General features: G+C 41.4%; 2 protein-coding genes and 1 non-coding gene across 11 annotated transcripts in view; all 3 read right to left on the bottom strand.

Moving 5' to 3' along the window:
* Positions 1-323: 323 nt before the first annotated feature.
* PRPF39 (pre-mRNA processing factor 39) lies at positions 324-15,185 on the bottom strand. 7 transcript variants are annotated; one of them, XM_068682193.1, is made up of 14 exons: positions 15,038-15,185; positions 13,248-13,621; positions 12,138-12,263; positions 11,379-11,497; positions 10,580-10,747; positions 9,699-9,864; positions 9,193-9,300; positions 6,902-7,066; positions 6,459-6,585; positions 6,103-6,371; positions 5,356-5,540; positions 3,832-3,906; positions 3,156-3,276; positions 324-2,017 (listed from the first exon to the last, which is right to left on the bottom strand). In XM_068682193.1, exons 2-14 carry the CDS (start codon positions 13,587-13,589, stop codon positions 1,964-1,966), a joined length of 2,025 nt encoding a protein of 674 aa, XP_068538294.1. In that variant the 5' UTR covers positions 13,590-13,621; positions 15,038-15,185; the 3' UTR covers positions 324-1,963. The 7 variants fall into 7 exon arrangements, with proteins under 7 accessions (XP_068538294.1, XP_068538295.1, XP_068538298.1 ...); XM_068682194.1 differs by lacking the exon at positions 15,038-15,185 and adding an exon at positions 14,581-14,738; XM_068682197.1 differs by lacking the exon at positions 15,038-15,185 and adding an exon at positions 11,625-11,787 and having other exon boundaries at positions 11,891-12,263; positions 13,248-13,271.
* On the bottom strand, positions 5,941-6,026 carry LOC137858196 (small nucleolar RNA SNORD127). Its single transcript, XR_011097565.1, has one exon. It is a non-coding gene; the product is annotated as a small nucleolar RNA SNORD127 (small nucleolar RNA).
* Positions 15,186-15,295: 110 nt separating the features above from the next.
* TOGARAM1 (TOG array regulator of axonemal microtubules 1) overlaps positions 15,296-20,641 on the bottom strand; it is a 37,731-nt gene continuing 32,385 nt past the window's right edge. For all 3 annotated transcript variants that reach the window (XM_068682190.1, XM_068682191.1, XM_068682189.1), the window contains 4 exons: positions 19,255-19,444; positions 17,780-17,999; positions 17,131-17,217; positions 15,296-15,668 (listed from right to left, as the gene is read on the bottom strand). In XM_068682190.1, coding sequence (XP_068538291.1) covers positions 15,415-15,668; positions 17,131-17,217; positions 17,780-17,999; positions 19,255-19,444 — 751 coding nt within the window. In that variant the 3' untranslated portion in view covers positions 15,296-15,414. The remainder of the gene's footprint in view (positions 15,669-17,130; positions 17,218-17,779; positions 18,000-19,254; positions 19,445-20,641) is intronic.

The following is a 20,641-nucleotide window of genomic DNA, read 5'->3' as shown; positions in this document are numbered from 1 at the left end:
TTGTGCAGCTGTTAGGTTTTACAACAGCACTCACCAACAGTATTAGTTCATCTAAAACATTAGAGGGGAAGAGGAAGGTGATGCTTTGTAATGCCATACATAATTCTTAAACACACATATATATTAGATTTCACCTTTAAATATATTTTGAAGTGTCAGGCATGATACTAACCCATTCCTGAAAGAGAATTATGTCTGCCTCAAAGTTCCTGAGGTGATTCTATACTAAAGGTACAGATTTTTTTTTAAACAAGACAGCAGTAGAACCTGTAGAGGCTGGAATTCTTAGTGTGAATGAGGAAACCCAAGAAAGCTCCAAGAACTACTGAATTCCTTGCTTTTATTACGAAAATGAGAATGATCACTTTGATCAAATGAAAAAAGTTTGCTCACATTGTGTACATGAAAAACTCTAGATACAAAAATCATCCCAAACACAGTTTGTGCTTCTTAAAAAAGAACGCAACATCATTTTGCACTGCATTTTAATTTTTGACCCCCCACACAGAATAGAAAATACATATCACAGCTTTCAAAGGCTGCCATATTAAGCTGAAGAGTTTGTTATAACACTACAAACAAAGTAGTCTCAGATTTGCTCACTGGGGCATAGAAAAAGATCTCACGGTGAAAGCAGGTTATGATTTGCCTGGGAAGGGGAGCAGAACAGGTCAAAGGAGAGCCTTGGCCCTGAACTGGCAGCCAGCCGAGACCGGCTTGTTTCCTATAGCAGCCACTGGGGCTAACAGAAATCACAACTGCTTTTAGAAAAGAAAAAGTTTGGATTTATTGATTTAATCTGTAGCATTGTATTGGGCTTAGGTGGCAGGATTTTGCTAGCAGGCAGCTGCAGGGGTTGCTCCGAGTCAGATGAAAGCCAGTTCCAGCCAAAATTGAGTCAAGGAGTGCCAGCTGCACTGCTGTGACAACACATTTAAGGAAGGCTAAAACACCGCACAGCAGCTGCAGGAGGAACAAGAGAAAAATGCGTGCAACATCTCTGCAGGCCCCACAGTTACTGACAGAGAGGGCAGGAGGTGCTCCAGGTGCCCCAGCAGCCCAGGGGGTGCCCTGACAAAGCAGACGCTGCTGCAGCCTGCAGAGGACCCCATGGCAGAGCAGCTGGATGTGCCTCAGAACCGCAGCCCCTGGGGGACCCATGCTGGAGCAGCCTGTTCCTGAAGGACTGCACCCCATGGTACAGGCGCGTGCTGGAGAAGCTCTTGGTGAGCTGCAACCCCGAGGGATCACGGTGCAGCACTTGGTGAAGGACCATGCCCCATGGGAAGGACCCCCACTTGAGCAGGGGAAGGTTGCAAGGAGGAAGGAACAGCAGAGAAGCAGCACAGCAGAGAAGCAGCATTATGCCTGCAAGCCCTATTCACCATCCCCCTGTGCCACTTAGCACAGGAGGAGAAGGCAGAAGAATGGAGATTGAAGCTGAACCTGGGAAGAAGGGGGATCAGGACAGTGTTTTTAGTTTGCTTTGAGTTCTCATTGCCCTACTCTGTTATGAATTAGCAATTCATTAATTAATTTTTGGCGAGCAAGCTCCCTGTCCTTACCTCAACCCACACCTTATTAAATCATATCTTCTCCCCCGGCCCACTGAGGAAGGAGAATGAAAACACAGCTGGGTGGGCACCTAGCAGTCAGCGCAGGTCAACCCACCCCAGGAATCAGTATGAGACTGAAAAACATTCTCCAGATAGCTCCATAAGTTAGTGCAGGGAATTAAAAAAAAAATGCATTTATAGTAAACTAGAATTGTACAGAGATACCATTTATCAGTTATCAGCACACAAATCTTGCTTCACACATACCCTGTGAACATCAGCTCATTTTACATGCAAAAGAACAAAAAGCAAGTATTACAACAGTTCTTTAACATCCCTAATTTAGAAAAATATATTTTACTCTTTCTTCGTTGAAACTGCACAGTGAGCTTCATTCATTCTTCTGATCAAGTTGAAGGAGAATAATACTGTCCGTAATTCCACGCGTTCTGGTAATTGTACTAGAAAAAGATGCACAACAATGCAAGTCAGAACAGCCATGTTCCTGGAAGGAGATCTGATTAAGCTATCTATCATTCCCGAAAGACACATCTAAGTTCACCCCTTTGTAATTTTAATTGTTCTGAACAAACCAGCTGCTACGGTGATACAAGTGTGTGATACAAGTGTCAACATGCTCCATGTCACACCCAGAACAATCCTGTCTCAATGCTTTTTGTTTGAGGCTTTACATCAGATTGAGATGCAGGATGCATGCAAAGTGTGGAACAACTCAGGGTGTTCCTCTTCAATATAAGGCCCACAAGCTCTGAACCACCTTACAAAATCTACTGGAAATCAGTTTTGTTACTGAGGTAAAACTGAAGTGTGGTTTAGATGCAAAGTCAATGATCAGATTTTTAGCAAAGGCCAGTGCAGAAGCAGATACTGTTGCCTGCAGTGTTTTTAATTGCTTAAGAAGCATGCATTAAGCAGCATGCACTTAGAAAGTCTTCAAATACAGGACAGGTCAAAGTGAACCTCTTGTGCCTCAAATCCCCTCTTTGGTAACTGCCCTACAGCTCTTCCTGATTTCCATTTCAACAGAAGGGAAGTAGCAGAAGATTATGAAAGTGTCCACTCTTACAGCAAACTCCACAAACAAGGAGAGCCAAGTGTCATCACTCTATTCCCTATAAGTTTGCAGCTAGCAGAAGCTGTCACTGAGATAGTTGCCATGGTCTCACTGCAACCAGCTGCACTCATCTCAGCTGAGCTTAGGTATTTAGCAGCACAACCCATACTGAGATATAACAACAACAACTAGCTGGAAAAAGTTGGTAACCCAAGGTCATCTTCCTGGGCAAAAGGCTGCAGCACAGAACATGTCTATTGCCCTCTGGCAGCAATATCCTTCACCTACACTTCCCTTCACATGAAGAGTTAGCCACCAAGCTGCTAGCACTGCTCCATGCTAAGAGAGAAGTATTTTACACTTCTATAACAGAAAGAAAAGAGAGCAACTAAAATGAGCTAGGGTTGTATTCTAACCTTTCCCTGCCAGCTGGCACTTGGCCACAAAGAACAGTGACTGGGAAAACAACAATTTGCATATATTCAGAACATGTGTTAAAAGAAGTAACCAAAGCATACACCTACCTGATACCAGGCGTTATAGTTATATGCTGCCTGATTGACCTGCATGTCCCCATCCATCATCTGTGCTGATGCCATAGTTGGGTCATCTGTGAGCATCTTTTTTTCATCTGGCTCTTCTGACCTGCAAAGTTATTATACACTTGTAAATGGTATCTTGGATTTTGAAAAATGTCTGTGTAGGAAATACTAGAATGGATAAGGGTAAGGAATCTTTTCCAAGCTGGCATCCTGTCCAAACAGAGCAATGGAATACGATTCAAAAAAAGATGGTAGTATGTGGTGCTCAGCACAACAGTCTGCTTTTGAAATTAAACTGATGCTCAAACTGAGACACCTACAGCATGTATCTCCTTAGAGATTTAGTTATTTTTAACAGTATTTAGTTATTCCTGCGATACATAATTAAAAGTTAACTTCCAATAAATGTTTCCAAATGTAAGCCAATAGCATAGCCCTGGCATATACTTTTAAGTGATTAAAAAGTTATTTTGTTCTAACAGTAGGTTTTAAGTTAGTATAGACTAAACAAAACAAAAAGCCTCTGAGATTGTTCTCCAAAATATTTCCAAAGCATTTACATGCTTTGTATCAGACATTTCAGTGGAGTACATGTTGCAGCTACCAGAATTGCATAAGCTATCGTCGGTGTATAACCTCAGGTGAACACACTCCCTACCCGTTCTCTGCTCTTCTTTTCAAAGAATCCTGCTCCTTTAGAAGTGCTTGATGTTCATCGTAAGCATCCAAAAGCCTGAAGAAGACAAAAGAAAAAAACAGCACTTTGTTCACCACTTCCATGTTAATGTTTTAAATATAAGCAACCATTTTAAGAAGTCTAGTTCAAAATGTAAAAATACTAAAACATTCTAAAGCAAATTCAATCATAATCCGTATTTTTTTCCAGTGATTCAACAATGGAGATAGGAAAACAAAACAAAGTAATTTGAAAGGGGGATTCCACAAGGCAGAGTAAAAAAATTTTTCAGAAGTGTTACCTCAAAAATTCCCAACATGTTGCTCAACTTTTAGCGTGCTTCACACAGTTCTTTATAAACAAACATTATAGAGAGATTTTAGACAACTTGTCTGTGATACAGCTACTCCTTCCAGTAATTAAATTACTTCACTTAAGTGTTGATGCTATCCATAGGAGTATTGATATTTAGGAAGCTGCACTTCTTTGACTATTGTAAATGAGTATTACACAGAATTAAAACAATTCTGAAGTTGTACCCACTGCCTTTTCCCAAAGGGTACAGAAAGAACAAATGTATTTAACACAGAACAAGAGTTACAGTATTCATGTACTAAGTATAACCACCTATTGATGAGTGAAAGCTTAAGACTTTTATTTCCTAACTGAAATTCACATGAATAGCTAAATATAAAGTTCATTTGCTGCATAAAACAGTTTACAAGATATCAGTTGAAAAATACTTCTTCTATCAATATTGCTCTTAGTGAAAAGTTTCTTGTACAGATTCTGCCCTCTCATATTATTTGAGAGCTTAAAATTTAATTTTGTTTGGACTGTTTAGGACTCCAAAGTTGCAATGCTCAGCTGCCACGCAAGTTTGAGTGTTCAGAGTCAATGTAAGTTGAAACTATTTTTCAAAAAACATACAAAGCATAAAAACTAACTCATGGTTAAACTTTCCAAGTTAATTAGCTGAAAAACATAAATAAAAACAAAAACTTATTTTACATTAGAGAATATTAAGATGAAAAAAGGCTATTAGCAATAGAAGTGCAAATTTCACTTAAATATCTGATCCTCCCATGTAAGCATACAGCACTGTTAACAATTCTAAATGTAGAGAAATACCAAAAAAATGCAGCTTTGGAACATGAAGCAGTGACTCAGGGTACAGAAGTATATTACACCTGTGTCGCAGAACACTTCACTTTCTCTTTGAGAGGCATCCCCCTTTAAAGTAAGAAGTGACAGGCAACAGGATTTTGCACTATAAGGCATTAGGTATTTCAGGGAAAAAAAAGGGTAACTTTCTGAAAAGAAATTTCTACTTCAAGATAGTCAAAATAGGACTTTGGTTTAGAAAAACACCTACACCTCAGAGAGCTGATGACAAAAAAAAAAAACAACACCTTATGGACGCAGTTAATGCTACCCCTTTCCTACTATTTTTACAACCCCTCTTTTGGTGACCTTAGTTTGTCCACTGCACAGATTATATCTTACTTGTTTACATCAGAACCAAAGTCTTCAAGAAATTCCACTTTTCTCTGAGAAAATGTAATCCTCATTTTTATAGACAATTCACCATTAACAGCTTTATCAAAACAGCTCAAGATGTTTTCTTCATTTTGCTTGAGATCACCGCTGTACTCCATTTCAAGTAAGTTGAGATAAAGTTTTGTATTTTCCTGTAGGAAAAAATAAAGTATCGGAAGCTGCAGATCTGTCATATCATATTTAACACTGAATGCATGTCTACAATGTGTTCTGAAACATAAGCATATGCTAAGACAGCCAATACAAACATCTTGTTCTTAAACTAGGTCAGAGATGACCAATATGTTTCACAAATAGAACAGAAGTTAGCCAACACTACAAAAACAGATGTGATGTTGAGCTAACAGTTAGGGCTGGAGAGTTACACAAAATGCTTCAAGAATACTGCCTACATGGTCACTTTTGTTTGCCTTGAGATACAAACACCCCCATAACTGTTTTATGATTCTAAAGAGGGAACATGAAGGTATGAAGCAAGTTATGCATATGATTAAAGACCTTGCAAATTTCCAGAGTTGAAAGCTGTAAATACGGCAACATCAGTTTAGAGGGACTGGTGTCTCCATGCAGCAATGGAACATTACATACAGTCAAAATGCCTGTCATCATTGTTGCCGTATTTATAAAAGGGGTTCAGAAAGAAAAAAAAACAGTTTGCTGTATTAAAAACAAAAACAAAGAGGAAACACATACTTTGTCAATTTCTATGGCTTCTGACAGCACTTTTCTTGCCTTTGGAAGATTCTTCTGTACTTTGAAGAGGTGCCGAGCTAATTTGATGGAATAAAATGACGATTCACTAACTGACTTGGCGTTCCTAATGGCTTCTTCAAGCAGGTGTTCAGCTTCTTCCATGTTTCCATGTCTGCGCTCTAAGCTTACTCTTCGCAAGCGAACCATAGCTAGACCTAGAATACATTCTTCAAATGTTTTCAAGATTCTTCTTGCTTCGTCGATGTTGCCTAAAACACCAGTGAAAATGCCTTAAAATTATACATTCAACAGCTTCTTCAAAACAGAATCCCTCCCAGTAAAAACCTTGTTCTTACCCTGCTGTTCCTCAAAGGCAGCCCACAGCATGTGAACCATCGGTTTCTTGGGAAGATGTATTGTGCAAGCCCTGCTGTAGACATGCCTCACTCCTTCAATACTATGATTCTCCATGTATTTGGCATACTATAGTTGAAAACAGAGCAGAGATTGAACAATATTACAGCTTATATTTGTCTTTAAATACCTGACAGAACGATAAAATTCTTGTTTAAACCCATTCAGCACCTTTATTGAACCACTAGACTAGTTTCTGTAAGGAAGGACGTAGAGAGGCAACGAAGTTGGCATATGCAGCAGTCAAATCTGGTTGCAAGCAGACCATCTCCTAATGCAACAGATATAGTTATATATGAACAACGTTCAACAAGAGTACAAAAGGTTAGTCACTAGATCAATGTATGCAGTCGGTAGGAGATCAGTGGTAAACCACTTCCCTTACCTTAATCCAGAAGTCCTCATAGAGGGCACATGAAATAACACATCTTTCAAAGAGGACCACAACTCGCTCATGAGTTCCATTTTCTATCTCAAATTCTAAGTACTCTTTCCAGTTTTTCAGCTGAGCTTTCTCCAGAGGTTTTACGTGAAAGTAAGGCCTCTTTATCTGCAAGAGTGATAGGTTGGCAACGTATGACTAACAAGCATACAACCAAATGGGTTAGAAAACAACCCCAAGCCATTCAAGTAATGCCACTGAAATAAGCAGGACTTCGGAGTGTTTCTTCATCACCTATTCGAGTCAGTCAAGTGGGATAATCCCACTTGATTGGGAAACTGCTGACAGTTACATTACACCAATGCTTTGTTTGCCTGTAAAGCTTTTTGAATGCAAGTGTTCAAAGAACTTGAAGAACAAGACAATTACTCCCTTGCAAACCTACTGTTACAACATAACAAGGACATTATAAATAACAATTATTGTCCACATACAAATATACAAAGTACTTACCATTGTACCAGTGCACATCCTACAAATTAAGTTCCAAATTTAGTTGAGAAACATGGCAAGGAAATACAGAGCATTGGATTGAACTTCAGATGAAATATTTACATTAAGCTGATTATTTAGTAGCTAGCAAGATCGCATTTTTACTCCTGACAAGAGGAGTTCTGATGGACAGAGTTCAGAAGGGAAAATTTAAACACTGCTTTGAACTCAACGTAGCAAAACATCCTTCCAGAGATCTTTTGCTTTTCTTCTCTTCAGTTTTAATTTCACCTCATAATTTCTCTCCTGTACATTTCTACCCCAGAGACATCCATCTAAGTCTCCAGAGAAATTTTATAATAAAGCAGAAACATTCAATCCTTCAAGGCCACACAAAACTTAAAGCCCATCATCACCCTCCACGCTCCTTACTGAGCTCTACTATGGAATCCAGTAAGGTCCTTGTCTTGATAAATTCACAGATGCATTGGTGCCACTGAAGTAATAGTAAAGAAGGTCTAAGTGGCCTCCATCACTGCTACCTGACATCAACTGTGTATCAACCTCACTTCTGTCTCTTGTAAAGACTTACATAATTTTGTTTTCCACTCTTTATAGACCCAACATGTTAGTATCTATAGAGAAGAAATACTTTTAGTAGAGCAGGTATAGATTCTGGCCAAGAGCAATATAGAAAACCCATCAGAAACATGTTATTCTACGGCATGTCTGCAGTTGTAGCATTCTTCAAACCTTCAACAATCTGTAGCTTACTGCTTCCTGATCCTGTGAGTATAACAGCTACACTCACACAACACATCAGCATATTTGACCCTCACCTCCTCTAGGAACAAGTTTGGTATCCTTTGCTTCCTTCTAGGACAGGTATCTCGTACAAAAGTGTTCCTGCAACACGCAGAACTGGTAACAACAGCACTTTAGGCTGTTGTGTAACAAGAAAGGGGAGATCGCTTTAGTCTGACTTCGTGCTAGGAACGATTACAGTGCTGTATTTTTGAGTTCCTTTGGCTTATAAGGTACCTTGCCTACTCTAACAGAGCATGGTGAGTAATGTAAGAACAGGTCTGAGATCGCGCAGACTATTAAAGAACCTCTGAGATCTGTCCCAGCTGTTCAATATCATCTTTTCAAAGAGTGTTATGTAAATTTAAGACAAGAACAAAATGTTATACAATAACATGTTTGCCAAACTGAGAATTAAAAACTCAGGCTGCTTTTAAAAAGTAATTAAGCTTAATTCTATATAGAAAGTATTTTGATAAATAAACGATTGGCTTAATTACTTCTAACATGTTATATATGGAAGCTGCAGGTTATGATGGCTACTTCTGGAAAACAAAACTAACTGATTTCAGACTTGAGTGCAACCAAAAAATACACATGCAAACACAAACATCACTCTGCTTTTAGGACATGCCTACCTTTTCAATTAAAGAAGGGAGGAAGGTAGCAACTCCAGTGATTTTGTAATACTCCAGGTGCATACTGATTGGCATAGCATTTCATACATGTAAATTTAAAGACTACTCAGAAAAGTAACATTACACCATCTTGCCTCTCTCCAAATACTGTTTGAAGACTGTTACATCCTCAGATGACAGAGTTGACCTCACAAGCTGCTTTTTGATAAGAAGAATGGCACAGAAGTAAAGCTAGATCTTTGTTCAAAACACCACAGTTTAAACTGTAAGGCCTGCCTAACTGTTAATCAAAATTCTTAATTCCCAGTTTGTTCAAAACTGACACATGCTGCCTCACATAGAAAAAAGAAATGAACTTACCCCTTCCTCAAATGTCCACCTCTTACTGACTTCATGTTCATTGTGATTGAACATTTCTTGATGAATCTCAATGATTCTGTGCCTCATGTTTTCTATTTCAGTGATTAGCTAAAACACAATTGTTAAAAAAAATGTAACAGGTAGATACCACAGTGCACTTTAAGATAACAGTAATATAGGCAAAGTAGCACAGATGCACTAAATGCTATACGAAACAGCTTGGGAAGGGAGGGGGGCATTGCCCCGATGATACCTTGGCTCTTAGCGCAACCCAATTGAATTTGTTTTCTGTGTGAAGTTTTGGTCTCATCTTAACGATGATGAACTCCATTTCTTTGATACCTATGAAAATGCTGGAAGCGTATGCTCTACAGACAAAGAGCAGTGATATGCAAAAAACTATGTGAACAGATCTGCTACAAACATACTAGATTGTCTGCAAATATATACTTCTCTTAGCCACAGATTAGGGCAAGGAATCCAACAAACTCTCTCTGCAAGTGTACCTTGGCAGGGTCAGTTATATCTTCAGTACCGGAGGGCAGATCATCTCCAGGTGACACATCCTCCCCACTGTGGCCATTCGCAGATGCCAGTTCTCTGCGCAGCTGAATAAACTGCTCCGTAGTTAGAAGTTCTCGTGGCAAATTGTTTTGCACATGGTCTTTAAACCTAAGAGAGTTAGAAACAAGTCAACACACATTTGACGTTTTCTGTTTTAATACTCTGCGTAACCAGAAAACACAATAAACCCTACTGGGATTCTTTATTACTTCATCAACCTAGAGCAAAAATGAGCGTGCAACTTGTGACAACATGTGCACAAAACAAACCTCGCACTATTTTTCAGATATTCAGAAGCTTTACATTTTAAAGCGAAATTAAAGGACAAGAAAATTCAGTGGTGAAAACAGAGCACTTAGGTCTGCGAAAATTACAAGGATGACCGCTGTATAATTTAACTAGAGCTTCCGGATCCCTCTTAACCTCTCTGTACTAACACAGAATTCTGCTACCTAACACTTATCCAAGTACTTCTATTTGGGTTTCAACAAAATTAATGTTTAACCACAAACAAGCACTGCACAAGGAAGTAAGTTTTAAAAATTGCTCTTCCGCTTTTTTTTCAAAGACATCCCCACTTCTCACTGACACTTCCAGTGCCTTCCTTTATTCCACAGCAGAATTTGTGTTTTAATGTAAAACCATATTCTGAAAATGTGTATCAGTACTTAAAAGTTAGTCAAAGCATGAGTAAATAAACAAATACATAAAGCTAAGCAACTATTTTAAGCTGCTCTTAATAAATATTTTCACATTTACAGAAATAGGTTTGCATGCGCTTGACAAATTCATGGCATTAGCTACTCCTTTGTTTTCTCTTTACCTTTGGAAGTGATGACTGTAGAGCTGTGTTGGAATTCCAAGGATACGATCATATATGGATGTAACTTCCCTCAGGTTTCCCTGCTCATTTTCCCAGTTTATATACATCTCCCATAGTCTGTCAGAACGAAAATCTGTCCCAGCGGCTAAAACCGCGTGTTCGTAGGCTCTGAAAAGTAATTTACAGTTGATTCTGGATGCGGTGACAGAGCAACAAATAGTTCTGGTTTTTATTTATTTAGAGATTTTGCTTAGAGATTCTAGATGTCCTCATTTACTTGCAATCCCACAAATTCATTACTTAAATTCTTCAAAGTATCTTCTAGATATCTGTCACAAGATCTCTAGAGATTCAGAGTTCACACTTACCCTGTTTTCTCCAGTACTATTATAACAGAGCAAAAAAAGTTAACAGAAAAAAGCCAAAATACAAGACACTAAGAAAACACACAGTCTTTAGCACTTAGATCCTATTTACTCAACCAGGACCGTTACCAGCAGATGAGCTGAGATATTCTAGAATCACCAAGAAATTAAATTAAAAATCTTCTATGGAGAACCTGTTCCAGCACTGCATACCACTCTAGAGCTTCACAAAGCATTTCTCAGGTGCAGTCTGAAGTTCACAACTTGTACCACGTTGTAATGTCTACCACTACTCCGTTTAGCTCCATAAACTCCTAGAACTCCCTGTAATAGGTTGTTATTACGTAGCCCCTTAGTGTAGCTGGATTACGGTGTTTAAGTTATGTAACTATCTGCACGTGCTTCTTGTACCACTTAGGCTGCTTTCAACTTACCCTCGAATCGTATTGTTAGTTTCAGGATCATCGGGGTCCAAGGTGTCTTTTAAGAAGTTTATATAATGTATCCAAAGGTCAACACTAAGAGGAATTGCCTGAAGCCCTCTGCGATAAACCTATGAAGAGAACATGAACTGTACTTCAAATACTCACTGGTGTCCTACGAGAGAGGCAACACTGTGTTGTCCGGTGAACCTTAGAAATACTAAGTACTGGAATTTTGTTTAAATAATCTACCATTACCATTCGGGTGGAGGTTGGATAGAACATGGCAATGTTCTGATCTCCACGTGCAGAGTCTTGATCTTCAAAGCGCAGCGGTCCCTGCATTCTGACCAGGTTGTGTGGGCAGGCTTTGGGGTACAGACCATAGGGCACAGACCCATTAGAGCATCATTGACAGCGTCTGACCAAAAATGCAATAAGATGTAGCAATTGTGACCAGCAAACCAACTATATCGCTTTGAAAATGAGTAATAAATGTAAGTGACAGAAAAGCCCTGCCCTACTTGTTAAGCTGCAGTGTAATACAGAGGCTTGCACTGCAAAGCTTGACAAACTGTAGAGGTTTAACGCACCTGCCAACAAAGAGAGAAAACATTAGCTACAAATGCCACAGAAGTGACAAGTGCAAACAAAATCCCTACAGACCTGACCACGTGTGGCAGGTACTGGCAGCCAAATGACTTGCAGCGCGTTAGTCATTATTTGGCCAACGGGACCAACGGCAACTGCTTTGCCCAGCTACCTACGTACCTCATCGGACTGTTTAATGTTGTCGTGTCGCTTTTCGAGGTCTGCATACTTTTTCCAATATCCATAGCAATATGGATAATGTGTGAAAAACTTGTCAAACGCTTTCCTGGCAGCCGGTATGTGGTTCTGCAAGAAACACACAGTGAAAGGTAATATGTTATCTCCAACATGCAGCCTGAGGAACAGAACAAGCATCTAGCTGGCATCTTGTCCAGGAACAACAGCTGCAGGCAGAGCACACAGCCATGCAGCGCAGTACAACATCTCCATCTCACAGACAGATCAGGAGAAGCATAAAAACAGGACAAAAATGATGAAGTGTCCTCAATAGCCTTTTCCTAGCCATAAAGTCCACAGCTTGGAGACTTCCTTAGACAGAGTCATTTTCCTGTTACAGCCCTGTGCAATTTTTGTTTTTCATGAATTTACATGGGCTCAAGAAGCAACAAAACTTCTGTATTCAAGTATCCTGCAGTTAAGTCCCACAAGTCAGTCCAATGTTGTGCTAAAATCCATTCGTGCTTTTGGGCACGTGGTTAAGAATCAAATGAAAGCAACAGATGGGAGGTCACATTGAGCTTATTCTCACCAAAAGCTGAGAAGGGTGATATAAAACTCAAGTGGGATCAACATGTTTTTAGTAATAGTGAATGTGCCCAAGTGCCTCGCTTTCAAAAAGCTAGCAAGAATTTTCTGTTTGCATTATAGGTGATTATTTACTACCAAAATCTAATTGCAGAGAGTTATCTCTAGTAAAGAACAAGTTCTAGCAGGCAGGTTCACCTTTAGAATCTGGAACAAAGTTCTTGTAAGTGTAAAAAAACTCACATTATTAACATTTTCAAAACAATTACTGTTTTAACACTGCCTTAAAAATTGTTGCTCTTGTTTTGTGATCTCTGCTGACAACACCGATAACAGTGACTGTCTTGAAACTGTATGAAAGCCTGACACACAGATCTAGATTCCTTACTGGAATAACTGCTGTCTTAAAACAGTATGTATCAAGGCCTGATGGACTGTTCTAGGTTTGTTACTGGAATACGTTAGCTAATTTGGTTTTGTTTCATTATTTCTGGAAGACTAAGGAAAAAGGGGGCACATACTAACCTCTTGCTCTACGTACTGCAGTAGATATACCCATCCTGTGAAATCCTGGTGATTGTCCTCTACTACTTTCCAGAACTTGTCAAAATCTGGAGGGAAGCCAGCCTCAATATCTGTCGTCTGTAAGCTTTCGATATTTGGAATTTCACCCTCTTCTTGTGCGTTCTCTTCATTCAAATCAGGGGAACTATCAGGTGATTGTTCCATCTCAGTTACACTCATAATTTCTGTACTGAAGTCCATATGCTGTTCTTCTGTTGCTGTTTCGGTGCCATTGCCTGTGCTGTCATTGCTTACAGTCGTCGTTGTCGTCTTCTCCTCTTCTGTATTATCCGAGTTCTCCATGGCTGAGGTTAAAGGTGTCCTGCAGTACTATCCTATGGAAATAAAAATATTCAACGTTCCAGCAGTGAAGATCCACGTAGAACTGGGCTGTGAAATATCAGCCCATGCAGTCACTAATTCAGCTGCAACACTAGCAGAAAAAGGCTTTGAGAGCTGTAGCTGTTCCTACTTATAGGGAGGGGATGAGGGAAGCTTTTATTCCTAATAGCCATTACTTTAATCAGAAAGCTGCCCACCCTCTCTCATGGCTGCAAAGAGTAGATTGGTTAAGCTACAAATAAAGAGCTGAGGGTACTAAGATGTATCCCATTGTGTTACTTTAAAAACAGCTAATTAATATTGATCTTTCTCTTGCTCTAATATAAGAGTGCGGAAGATTCAGAAAAACCTAAAACATTCAAAAAATAGGGATTTTACCTAAACAACCAGAGGCAAGTTTCTAGTTAAACTAGGAACATGAGCGTGAATGGATTATTCCTACATTAGATTGCAAAAGGTAACACTCGAGCAGTTTCCTAATTCTCAACCATTCAAGAGTCTCCCACGTGCCTCACGCGCTCCTGTGTTTCATCACATCTGCTTCACTCGTGAGTCTCATCCACAGCTAAAACAGAAGCTCGTACCCATCGTATGTTTTGACATACACACACAAATCTTTGTGGGTTTTTCCAAAAAACTACAACAAATAACTAATAAGGTATAAAAGCAAGCCAATACAGTTTTCCTGGGTGATTCTGTTCGTAGTTCTAAAACTGAGAAGGCTAGCAAACCTGTCCTTACACGTACAAGAGTTTTAAGACCTAAACTTATTCTGAGATGTGATGGATATTCTCCACTTCTGGCTGATTCGGGCAATGTGTTCCATCTCAAGAAACACCTCCCCCAGCTCCAGCTACGTCCTCGGATTAGGAGAAGGAAAACGGGAATAGAAAAAAAAAAAAAAAAAAAAGGGAAACACACACACACACACACTCCGCGTTTCAAGCACAACCTCCCGGTCTCTCCAGCAGTTTGCTTCCAACCGAGCGTCTTCCGGAACGCCCCGAGGGAAGGGCAGCACGGCGGGGCCCCCCCTAACGGCGGGCCTGCCCCGGGAGAGGCCGAGGCACGCAGCGCAGGAGCAGCCCCGTGCGCCAGGCCCCGAACCGCCGCCATCTGCCGGGGCCAGCAGCCGCGCCTGGCGCTACCCGCAGGCCCCCGCTGCCCCCCGCAGGCCGGGCCGGGCCCCGCACGCGGCCCCGCCCCCCCCTCCCCCCGCACCGCGCGGCCCTCAGGGCGCTGGGCCGGGGCTGAGGCAGGGCCAGGCCGGGCCGTGCCGCCCGCCTCGCTCCGTACGGCCTTAACCCGGCCCCGCGGCGCAATGCCCGCGCTGCCCGCCCCCTCCCCACGCTCCCGGCCCCGTCCCCACACCCCCGTTCCCGGCCCCGGTCCCCGGCCCCGTCCCGCACCTCCCGCGGTGCCCCCGCGCTGCGGCCTCCTCGCGCTCCGCCGGCCACTGGACGAGCGCGCGGCCCGCGCCTGCGCATTAGAGCCCGCGCCCGCCGCTGCGCCGGCGCTCCGGGAACCTGGCGCCTGCGCGCGGAGCCCCCGCTCCCTCCGGCCCCGCGCCTGCGCACTGCGCGCCGCCTCCCGCCCGCCAAATGGCGGCTCCCCCCTCACCCCCCCCCCCCCCCCATCCCCGTCCCCTCAGGGCGCCACGCTCAGCGCTGTGTCCGCCACGGGCCCTTTATTGCCACAGCGCCCGCCCCGCGCCCAGTCAAAGCCGCCGGCCCCGCGCGGGCAGCTCCGCCTGTCCCTCCTGGTGCCCTGTCCGTGCCCGGTCCCGTCATGCCGGCAGCTCCAGGACCTCCTCCAGGCTCCTCCTGACGTGCGGGGGCTGCCCGGCGGCGCGTGCCAGGAGCCCGGGCCCCATCTGCGCGAACAGGGCCCGGGACAGCTTGGCCGTGGCCGCCCGGATGCTGCCCCCGGCCCCCGGTGCGGGGCCGCCGCTGCTCGCCGTGCCCAGCAGGTGCCAGAGCACGGCCAGGACCTTCTGCTCCACGGCCTGCGGCTTCCGCGGGTACAGCTCGGCCACCAGATCTGTGTGACAGGAACAGTGTGTCAGCAGCCGCTGGAAATTGGTGTAAAACACAGTTCAGAAGCGACCCCCCTGCTCTAAGGGAGGTTTAAAAGCACCGAGTGACACAGCAGCGTCTCCTCAGAGCCGCTGGCACAAAAACCTGTCTGTTTTCCAGCAGAACGAGTGGCCCTCACTGGGCTGGCCTTCCCTACCAACACCTCTTTAATCTTCCCTCAAAAATTCACACAACTGTTGATGAGTTTAACTCTCTACTAAAAATAAACACGCCATGCACTCGCACAGCATTTGGTATTTTACGGTTCTCCTCCATCTCAGAAATACCCAGTAGGTGTTTGAATGTAAGGAACAAAGTAACCTCACACTAGAAACATATGTGTATTCGATGAAGCGTTTTCTCTGCTTGGACAATTACATCATGAATCCACTATTTAATTGGCAACTACTTGCCTTTGTGCTAGAAATTGTGTGTGGACTCTTCCGATATACATAATGCAAGCTACTCAGAAAAATCCCACCAAGAGAATTTAAAGGTTTGGTGATTAATACTTTCTGAAAGTATGCATTTAGGATCATTTCAAGAATAGACTGTCCACTGTGATGTTTAGTTCAATGTTATGGCTACTACACAGCAAACTACTCTCAAAGTAAGCCAAGTTCAAGCTTACCTCCCATGAAGACATCCCTTGTTCACTTAAAACGTCAAAGGGAAATCCAACACTACTGCTAGTAATAATCCCCAATATTAAAATATGTATGTACATTCTAAAAAAATTGTCTTTGAACTTCTGACACCTGCTTAGGAAGCAGACCATCACGAAGTCTGCCATCTTTGTGGTGCCTCTAGCTCAGCTTGCACCTTGTCTCCTTTACAACTGAACACCAAGAAGTATTACCAAGCCCCTGGGGCAATGAAAACAAAACCAACTATGAAAAGTAAAACGGCACGGCAGTAAAATTGTGGAACTGGTAGGAGACAGCCTTAGGGAAGAGAAAAAAGCAGTCACTCTTCCTGGCAGGAGTACAGGGGAATGAGTGCTGAGAGGGAACAGGACTTGCAGCAAGTAAGTGAAGGAGGCCCTGGGCCCCTGGCTCTACCTGGACACAAATGGTGGCTCACAGGGCAGAGGGAGGCATGAGGGGACCCGACTCACAGCACAATTTAATTTAAAGCTGCTCAGTTTCCAAGAGAATGAAATGCACCACAAAACAACCCTTTTCCTCTTTGGTTTGATAAGCCTAAGATGTTTACACCTCTTCTGGGGAAGTATCTAAATATAATCTTTTATTTTGTCAGTAATATCTTCAATTTGCATTAGAAGGGGGTGAAATTTGAAAATTATTGCATTGTTAACACTCACAATCTACTGTGGCAGATATGCAGCCACCACCATCCTACAATGGATTTGCATAATTAGGATGGTAGAAAAACAAGCAAACATGCAGAGCAAAACTTCACCTTACCAGCAAGCTTTTCTGTGATGTCTTGTTTTGCTTTTCCATGCAGAAACTGGGCTTTTGTGCAGAATGGCTGGAGAAGCAAATAGTTGTCTAAATTCAAAGAACAAAACACATTAAGAATTGGAAACAGAAAATTAAACACACTGGAAGCTAATACAATATAGAAAAATGTAAATAAGAACCTTACTTGTGATGTATTAACTACAAAAATCACAACATATTATTTAAGGGGATAAAAGCCTAAAAGATACTCTTAACAAGCCCTAGCTCCTCCTAGTCTGGTAAAACATAGCATTTTCATTTACTGAAAGTACTAACAAAAGAGATGAAGATGGAAAATAGCTGTGGCATACACACATCTCTGAGAGTCTAGTCCTTTGACCTGCTCAAGAGATTCAGCAGTCTGACATGCTTCTGGATGACAAGACATCTGCTATGCAAATATAACAAACCCACCTATACACTTGAGACAAGTCCAGCTAGCTCTTGAAATATGAAGATGACTTGTGTGCTTTAAAATGTGTGAGAATAAACCAATGATGCATTACACAATGTAACGATTTGATGAAAATTATTGGAAAGAACAACTCTTTAAATTAAAAATGTAATTAATGCCATTAAAAATCTTCAAAATTAAGAGGGAGGAAATTACCTAAGTGTTGACAGAGAGCCTGAATAACATTTGTGGCAGCTGCATAAATCCCTGGATTTTTGGAGTTTAGGTTGTTGTCTACCATTGCAGGAACCAACATGTTGATCACCGGAGATAAATTGTCTTTCAGCAGTGGAATCATCTTGTACATTGTCTCCAAAGCAACCTGATTTACTTTACTGTTTGAGTCATGTAAGCGAGGCTTGAAAGCATCAAAGATCTGAAAAAGCATCCAAACAATGGTAGTCTGAATTAATTAATACTTGAGGTGGATATTACGTTTCCTGCTTTTTTGTTACACTTCAGTTGTCCATCTTAGCAAAAGATGGCTCTGATATGCAAATACTTGGGATTATTTTTTGAGCAAGAAAGCCAGCACTCACTATTTTTATATTGTGTACGACTGAAGTGTATCCAATGTTCCCTGTAATTCAGTCGTTTCTGTGCAATGTAAGAGGCATACTCACTATCCGTAACTTTCAGTGTGACTGATATTTTGTGCAAGCAAGTATTTTTAACAAGACATAGTTCTATTTAGCAAAAAGAATGCCCAGTAGTATCTTTGAAATATGTTTAATTTCTGTCTTCTATAGCACGCAGTGACAGTTATCATAATTATTATATAAACTCTATATTATTAACCCTAAGTGTTACCACAACATATGCAATAACATGCTAAAGTGTGTTTGTTTTTTCCCCTTCGGAGGCATTAGGAGTAGATATCCTTCACACAGAAGATCTAGTCTGAACCTCCTAAAATTTGTTCATGCTGTGTCTATCTCCTGTTAATTGCTAGATCAAGCTCACAGTTTTAAACTTCACCTCTTATCAAAAGGAATTTGATCTTCAAGATTTCAGTAACATTCGCAGTTAAAATACTGCAAAGTTTCACAGCAGTATTTCGTATTCATAGAAAACTGCATTGTTAAGAGACAATCTTGTTTTCGCTTTCATTCTGCCTATCCTCAATTTACAACTGTTGGACCTCACCCTAGTATTTTTCTCTGAAAGAATGTCTTTAAAGGCAGGCTCTTTTTACAGATACTTAAACTGTTGTATCTCATTAAAGACCCTTCCCCACCTTCTGGATACATGAAGCAGACAGAACTTGCAACTGTCTGTGATTTGGTTACAGTTTCTCAGATCTTGGGATCCTGCTCTCTTTGTAACCTGTTCCAGTATTTTGACATTTCCTCCACAGAGGCATGAAAAACTGCGCACAATATGCAGAAAATACCTCCATGTGCGCTGCCTCTAATGAACCTCTTTCACCTTCTTCCTATTTTCTTCCTTTACTACCTTTGTAGCTCTGAGATATGCTTACTGCATATCTCCTCTTTAAGCATGCCTGACCCTTTCCTCGAGGTTTTCCTGTTCATCAGATATTCTGATTGAAAGAGGAAACCATGATTTTTAGCAGAAAACTGTGACAGAACTTTAAAAACCTTTGAAATGAAAGGTTTTTGTACAGTTACCTTCACAATGTTTGCAACAACGAAGTCTTGATTGTTCTCTGTATCTGATAACAGCTGATTAATTCCATTTATTCGATCACGGAAGTCTTTTGCATTCAATAAACCTATAATGTCTTTAACATACTCTTCACTTTCTATTGAATTACGAGGAGCTGCTTTTCTTGTAACTTCACGGGCTTCCGTAGTCTCTCTAAAGAAAAGGAACAGGTTGCTCAATGAACACATAACCAAGCTGAAAGAGGAGTCTTTAATCTCAGACATTCTCTTTCCACATAAGTGCAAATATCAACAGGAAACAAAAAATCTTCTGATGAACAGGGTTTACTTTACACATAATTTGTTTCTTGTTGTTGTCATTTCAAAAAAAAACTCTGCTAGCAATTGTTGTTCCTGAAGTCTTAGTATAGGTGCCACTCTAAATGCATGGAAGTGTATCACCCAGGAAATGCAGCAGCCCTGTGCTTCCTCATGGCTCTGTACCACAGCAGCAGGGCTTGACCTTCCCTTACACATCAATACGTAAAAAAAAAAAAGTTAATATAGTTCAATTCTTTCTTCTCAAGTACTTCAAACACTGACCCCAGTCTGAGGGGCAGCTAAGCATCATGCTATGCTGTGGTGGAAATTTAAGAACTCCTCACAGATGATTCTGAGACAAACTTTCTGTAGCACCTGGTCTTATTAGACAGTCATGAAAAGGATTATGAAATCTGTGGAATCACTTTCCTGCCTAAGTAAGCACCCATAAAGAAAGTATCTTCAGTAGAAGGCTGAAATTCAATGGAAGTGCAATGATGAGGTTTCAGATCTAAGCAGGAACAAATTACTTAACCAGTAATTGATGCTGGAGGAATTTCATCGCTGCTGGAAGTTCTTCAGAAAGACTGTAATGTGGAAGAGAAGTACTGTTGTGTGTCGCTGAATAAATTAAGCAGGAGTTCAAATGTTTCAGAAGTTAAATGATGAAGAATTTAAAGTGTTGCAGCTTGACCAAATGGACAGAAAAATTCTCCCATTCTGTTAAATGAGCTTTTCTGACTAAGGAAAGCTTGATTAATCCAATCTATGTGAGTTTCAGAGAAGTAACCACAAGTATTCACACGTGTCTATCTGTATTCACAGACCAGTCTGGGTAGATTCACTACCTCATTCTTAACTCACTAGGAGAAGTCTTTGTTGGAAAAGGCAATAAGAATCCTTCTTGCATTTTCAAGTTCAAACCAATTAGCTCTGTGAGCAGGCCAGATGGCATCAATTCTTGTCCTGCCAGTGTATCACAGGCCACTAAACACACCCAAATTAAAGAGTCTTTGACAGAATGCAGCAAGTAGGACATCTAAGAAAACGGGCGTGTAGTTTTACATGCCAAAGCATAAGTATACTATCA

Source organism: Anas acuta, chromosome 5 (assembly GCF_963932015.1).
Source record: "Anas acuta chromosome 5, bAnaAcu1.1, whole genome shotgun sequence".
Lineage (NCBI taxonomy): Eukaryota > Metazoa > Chordata > Aves > Anseriformes > Anatidae > Anas > Anas acuta.
The sequence above is the reverse complement of the archived record's forward strand: the minus strand, read 5'-3'. Positions and strand labels throughout refer to the sequence as shown.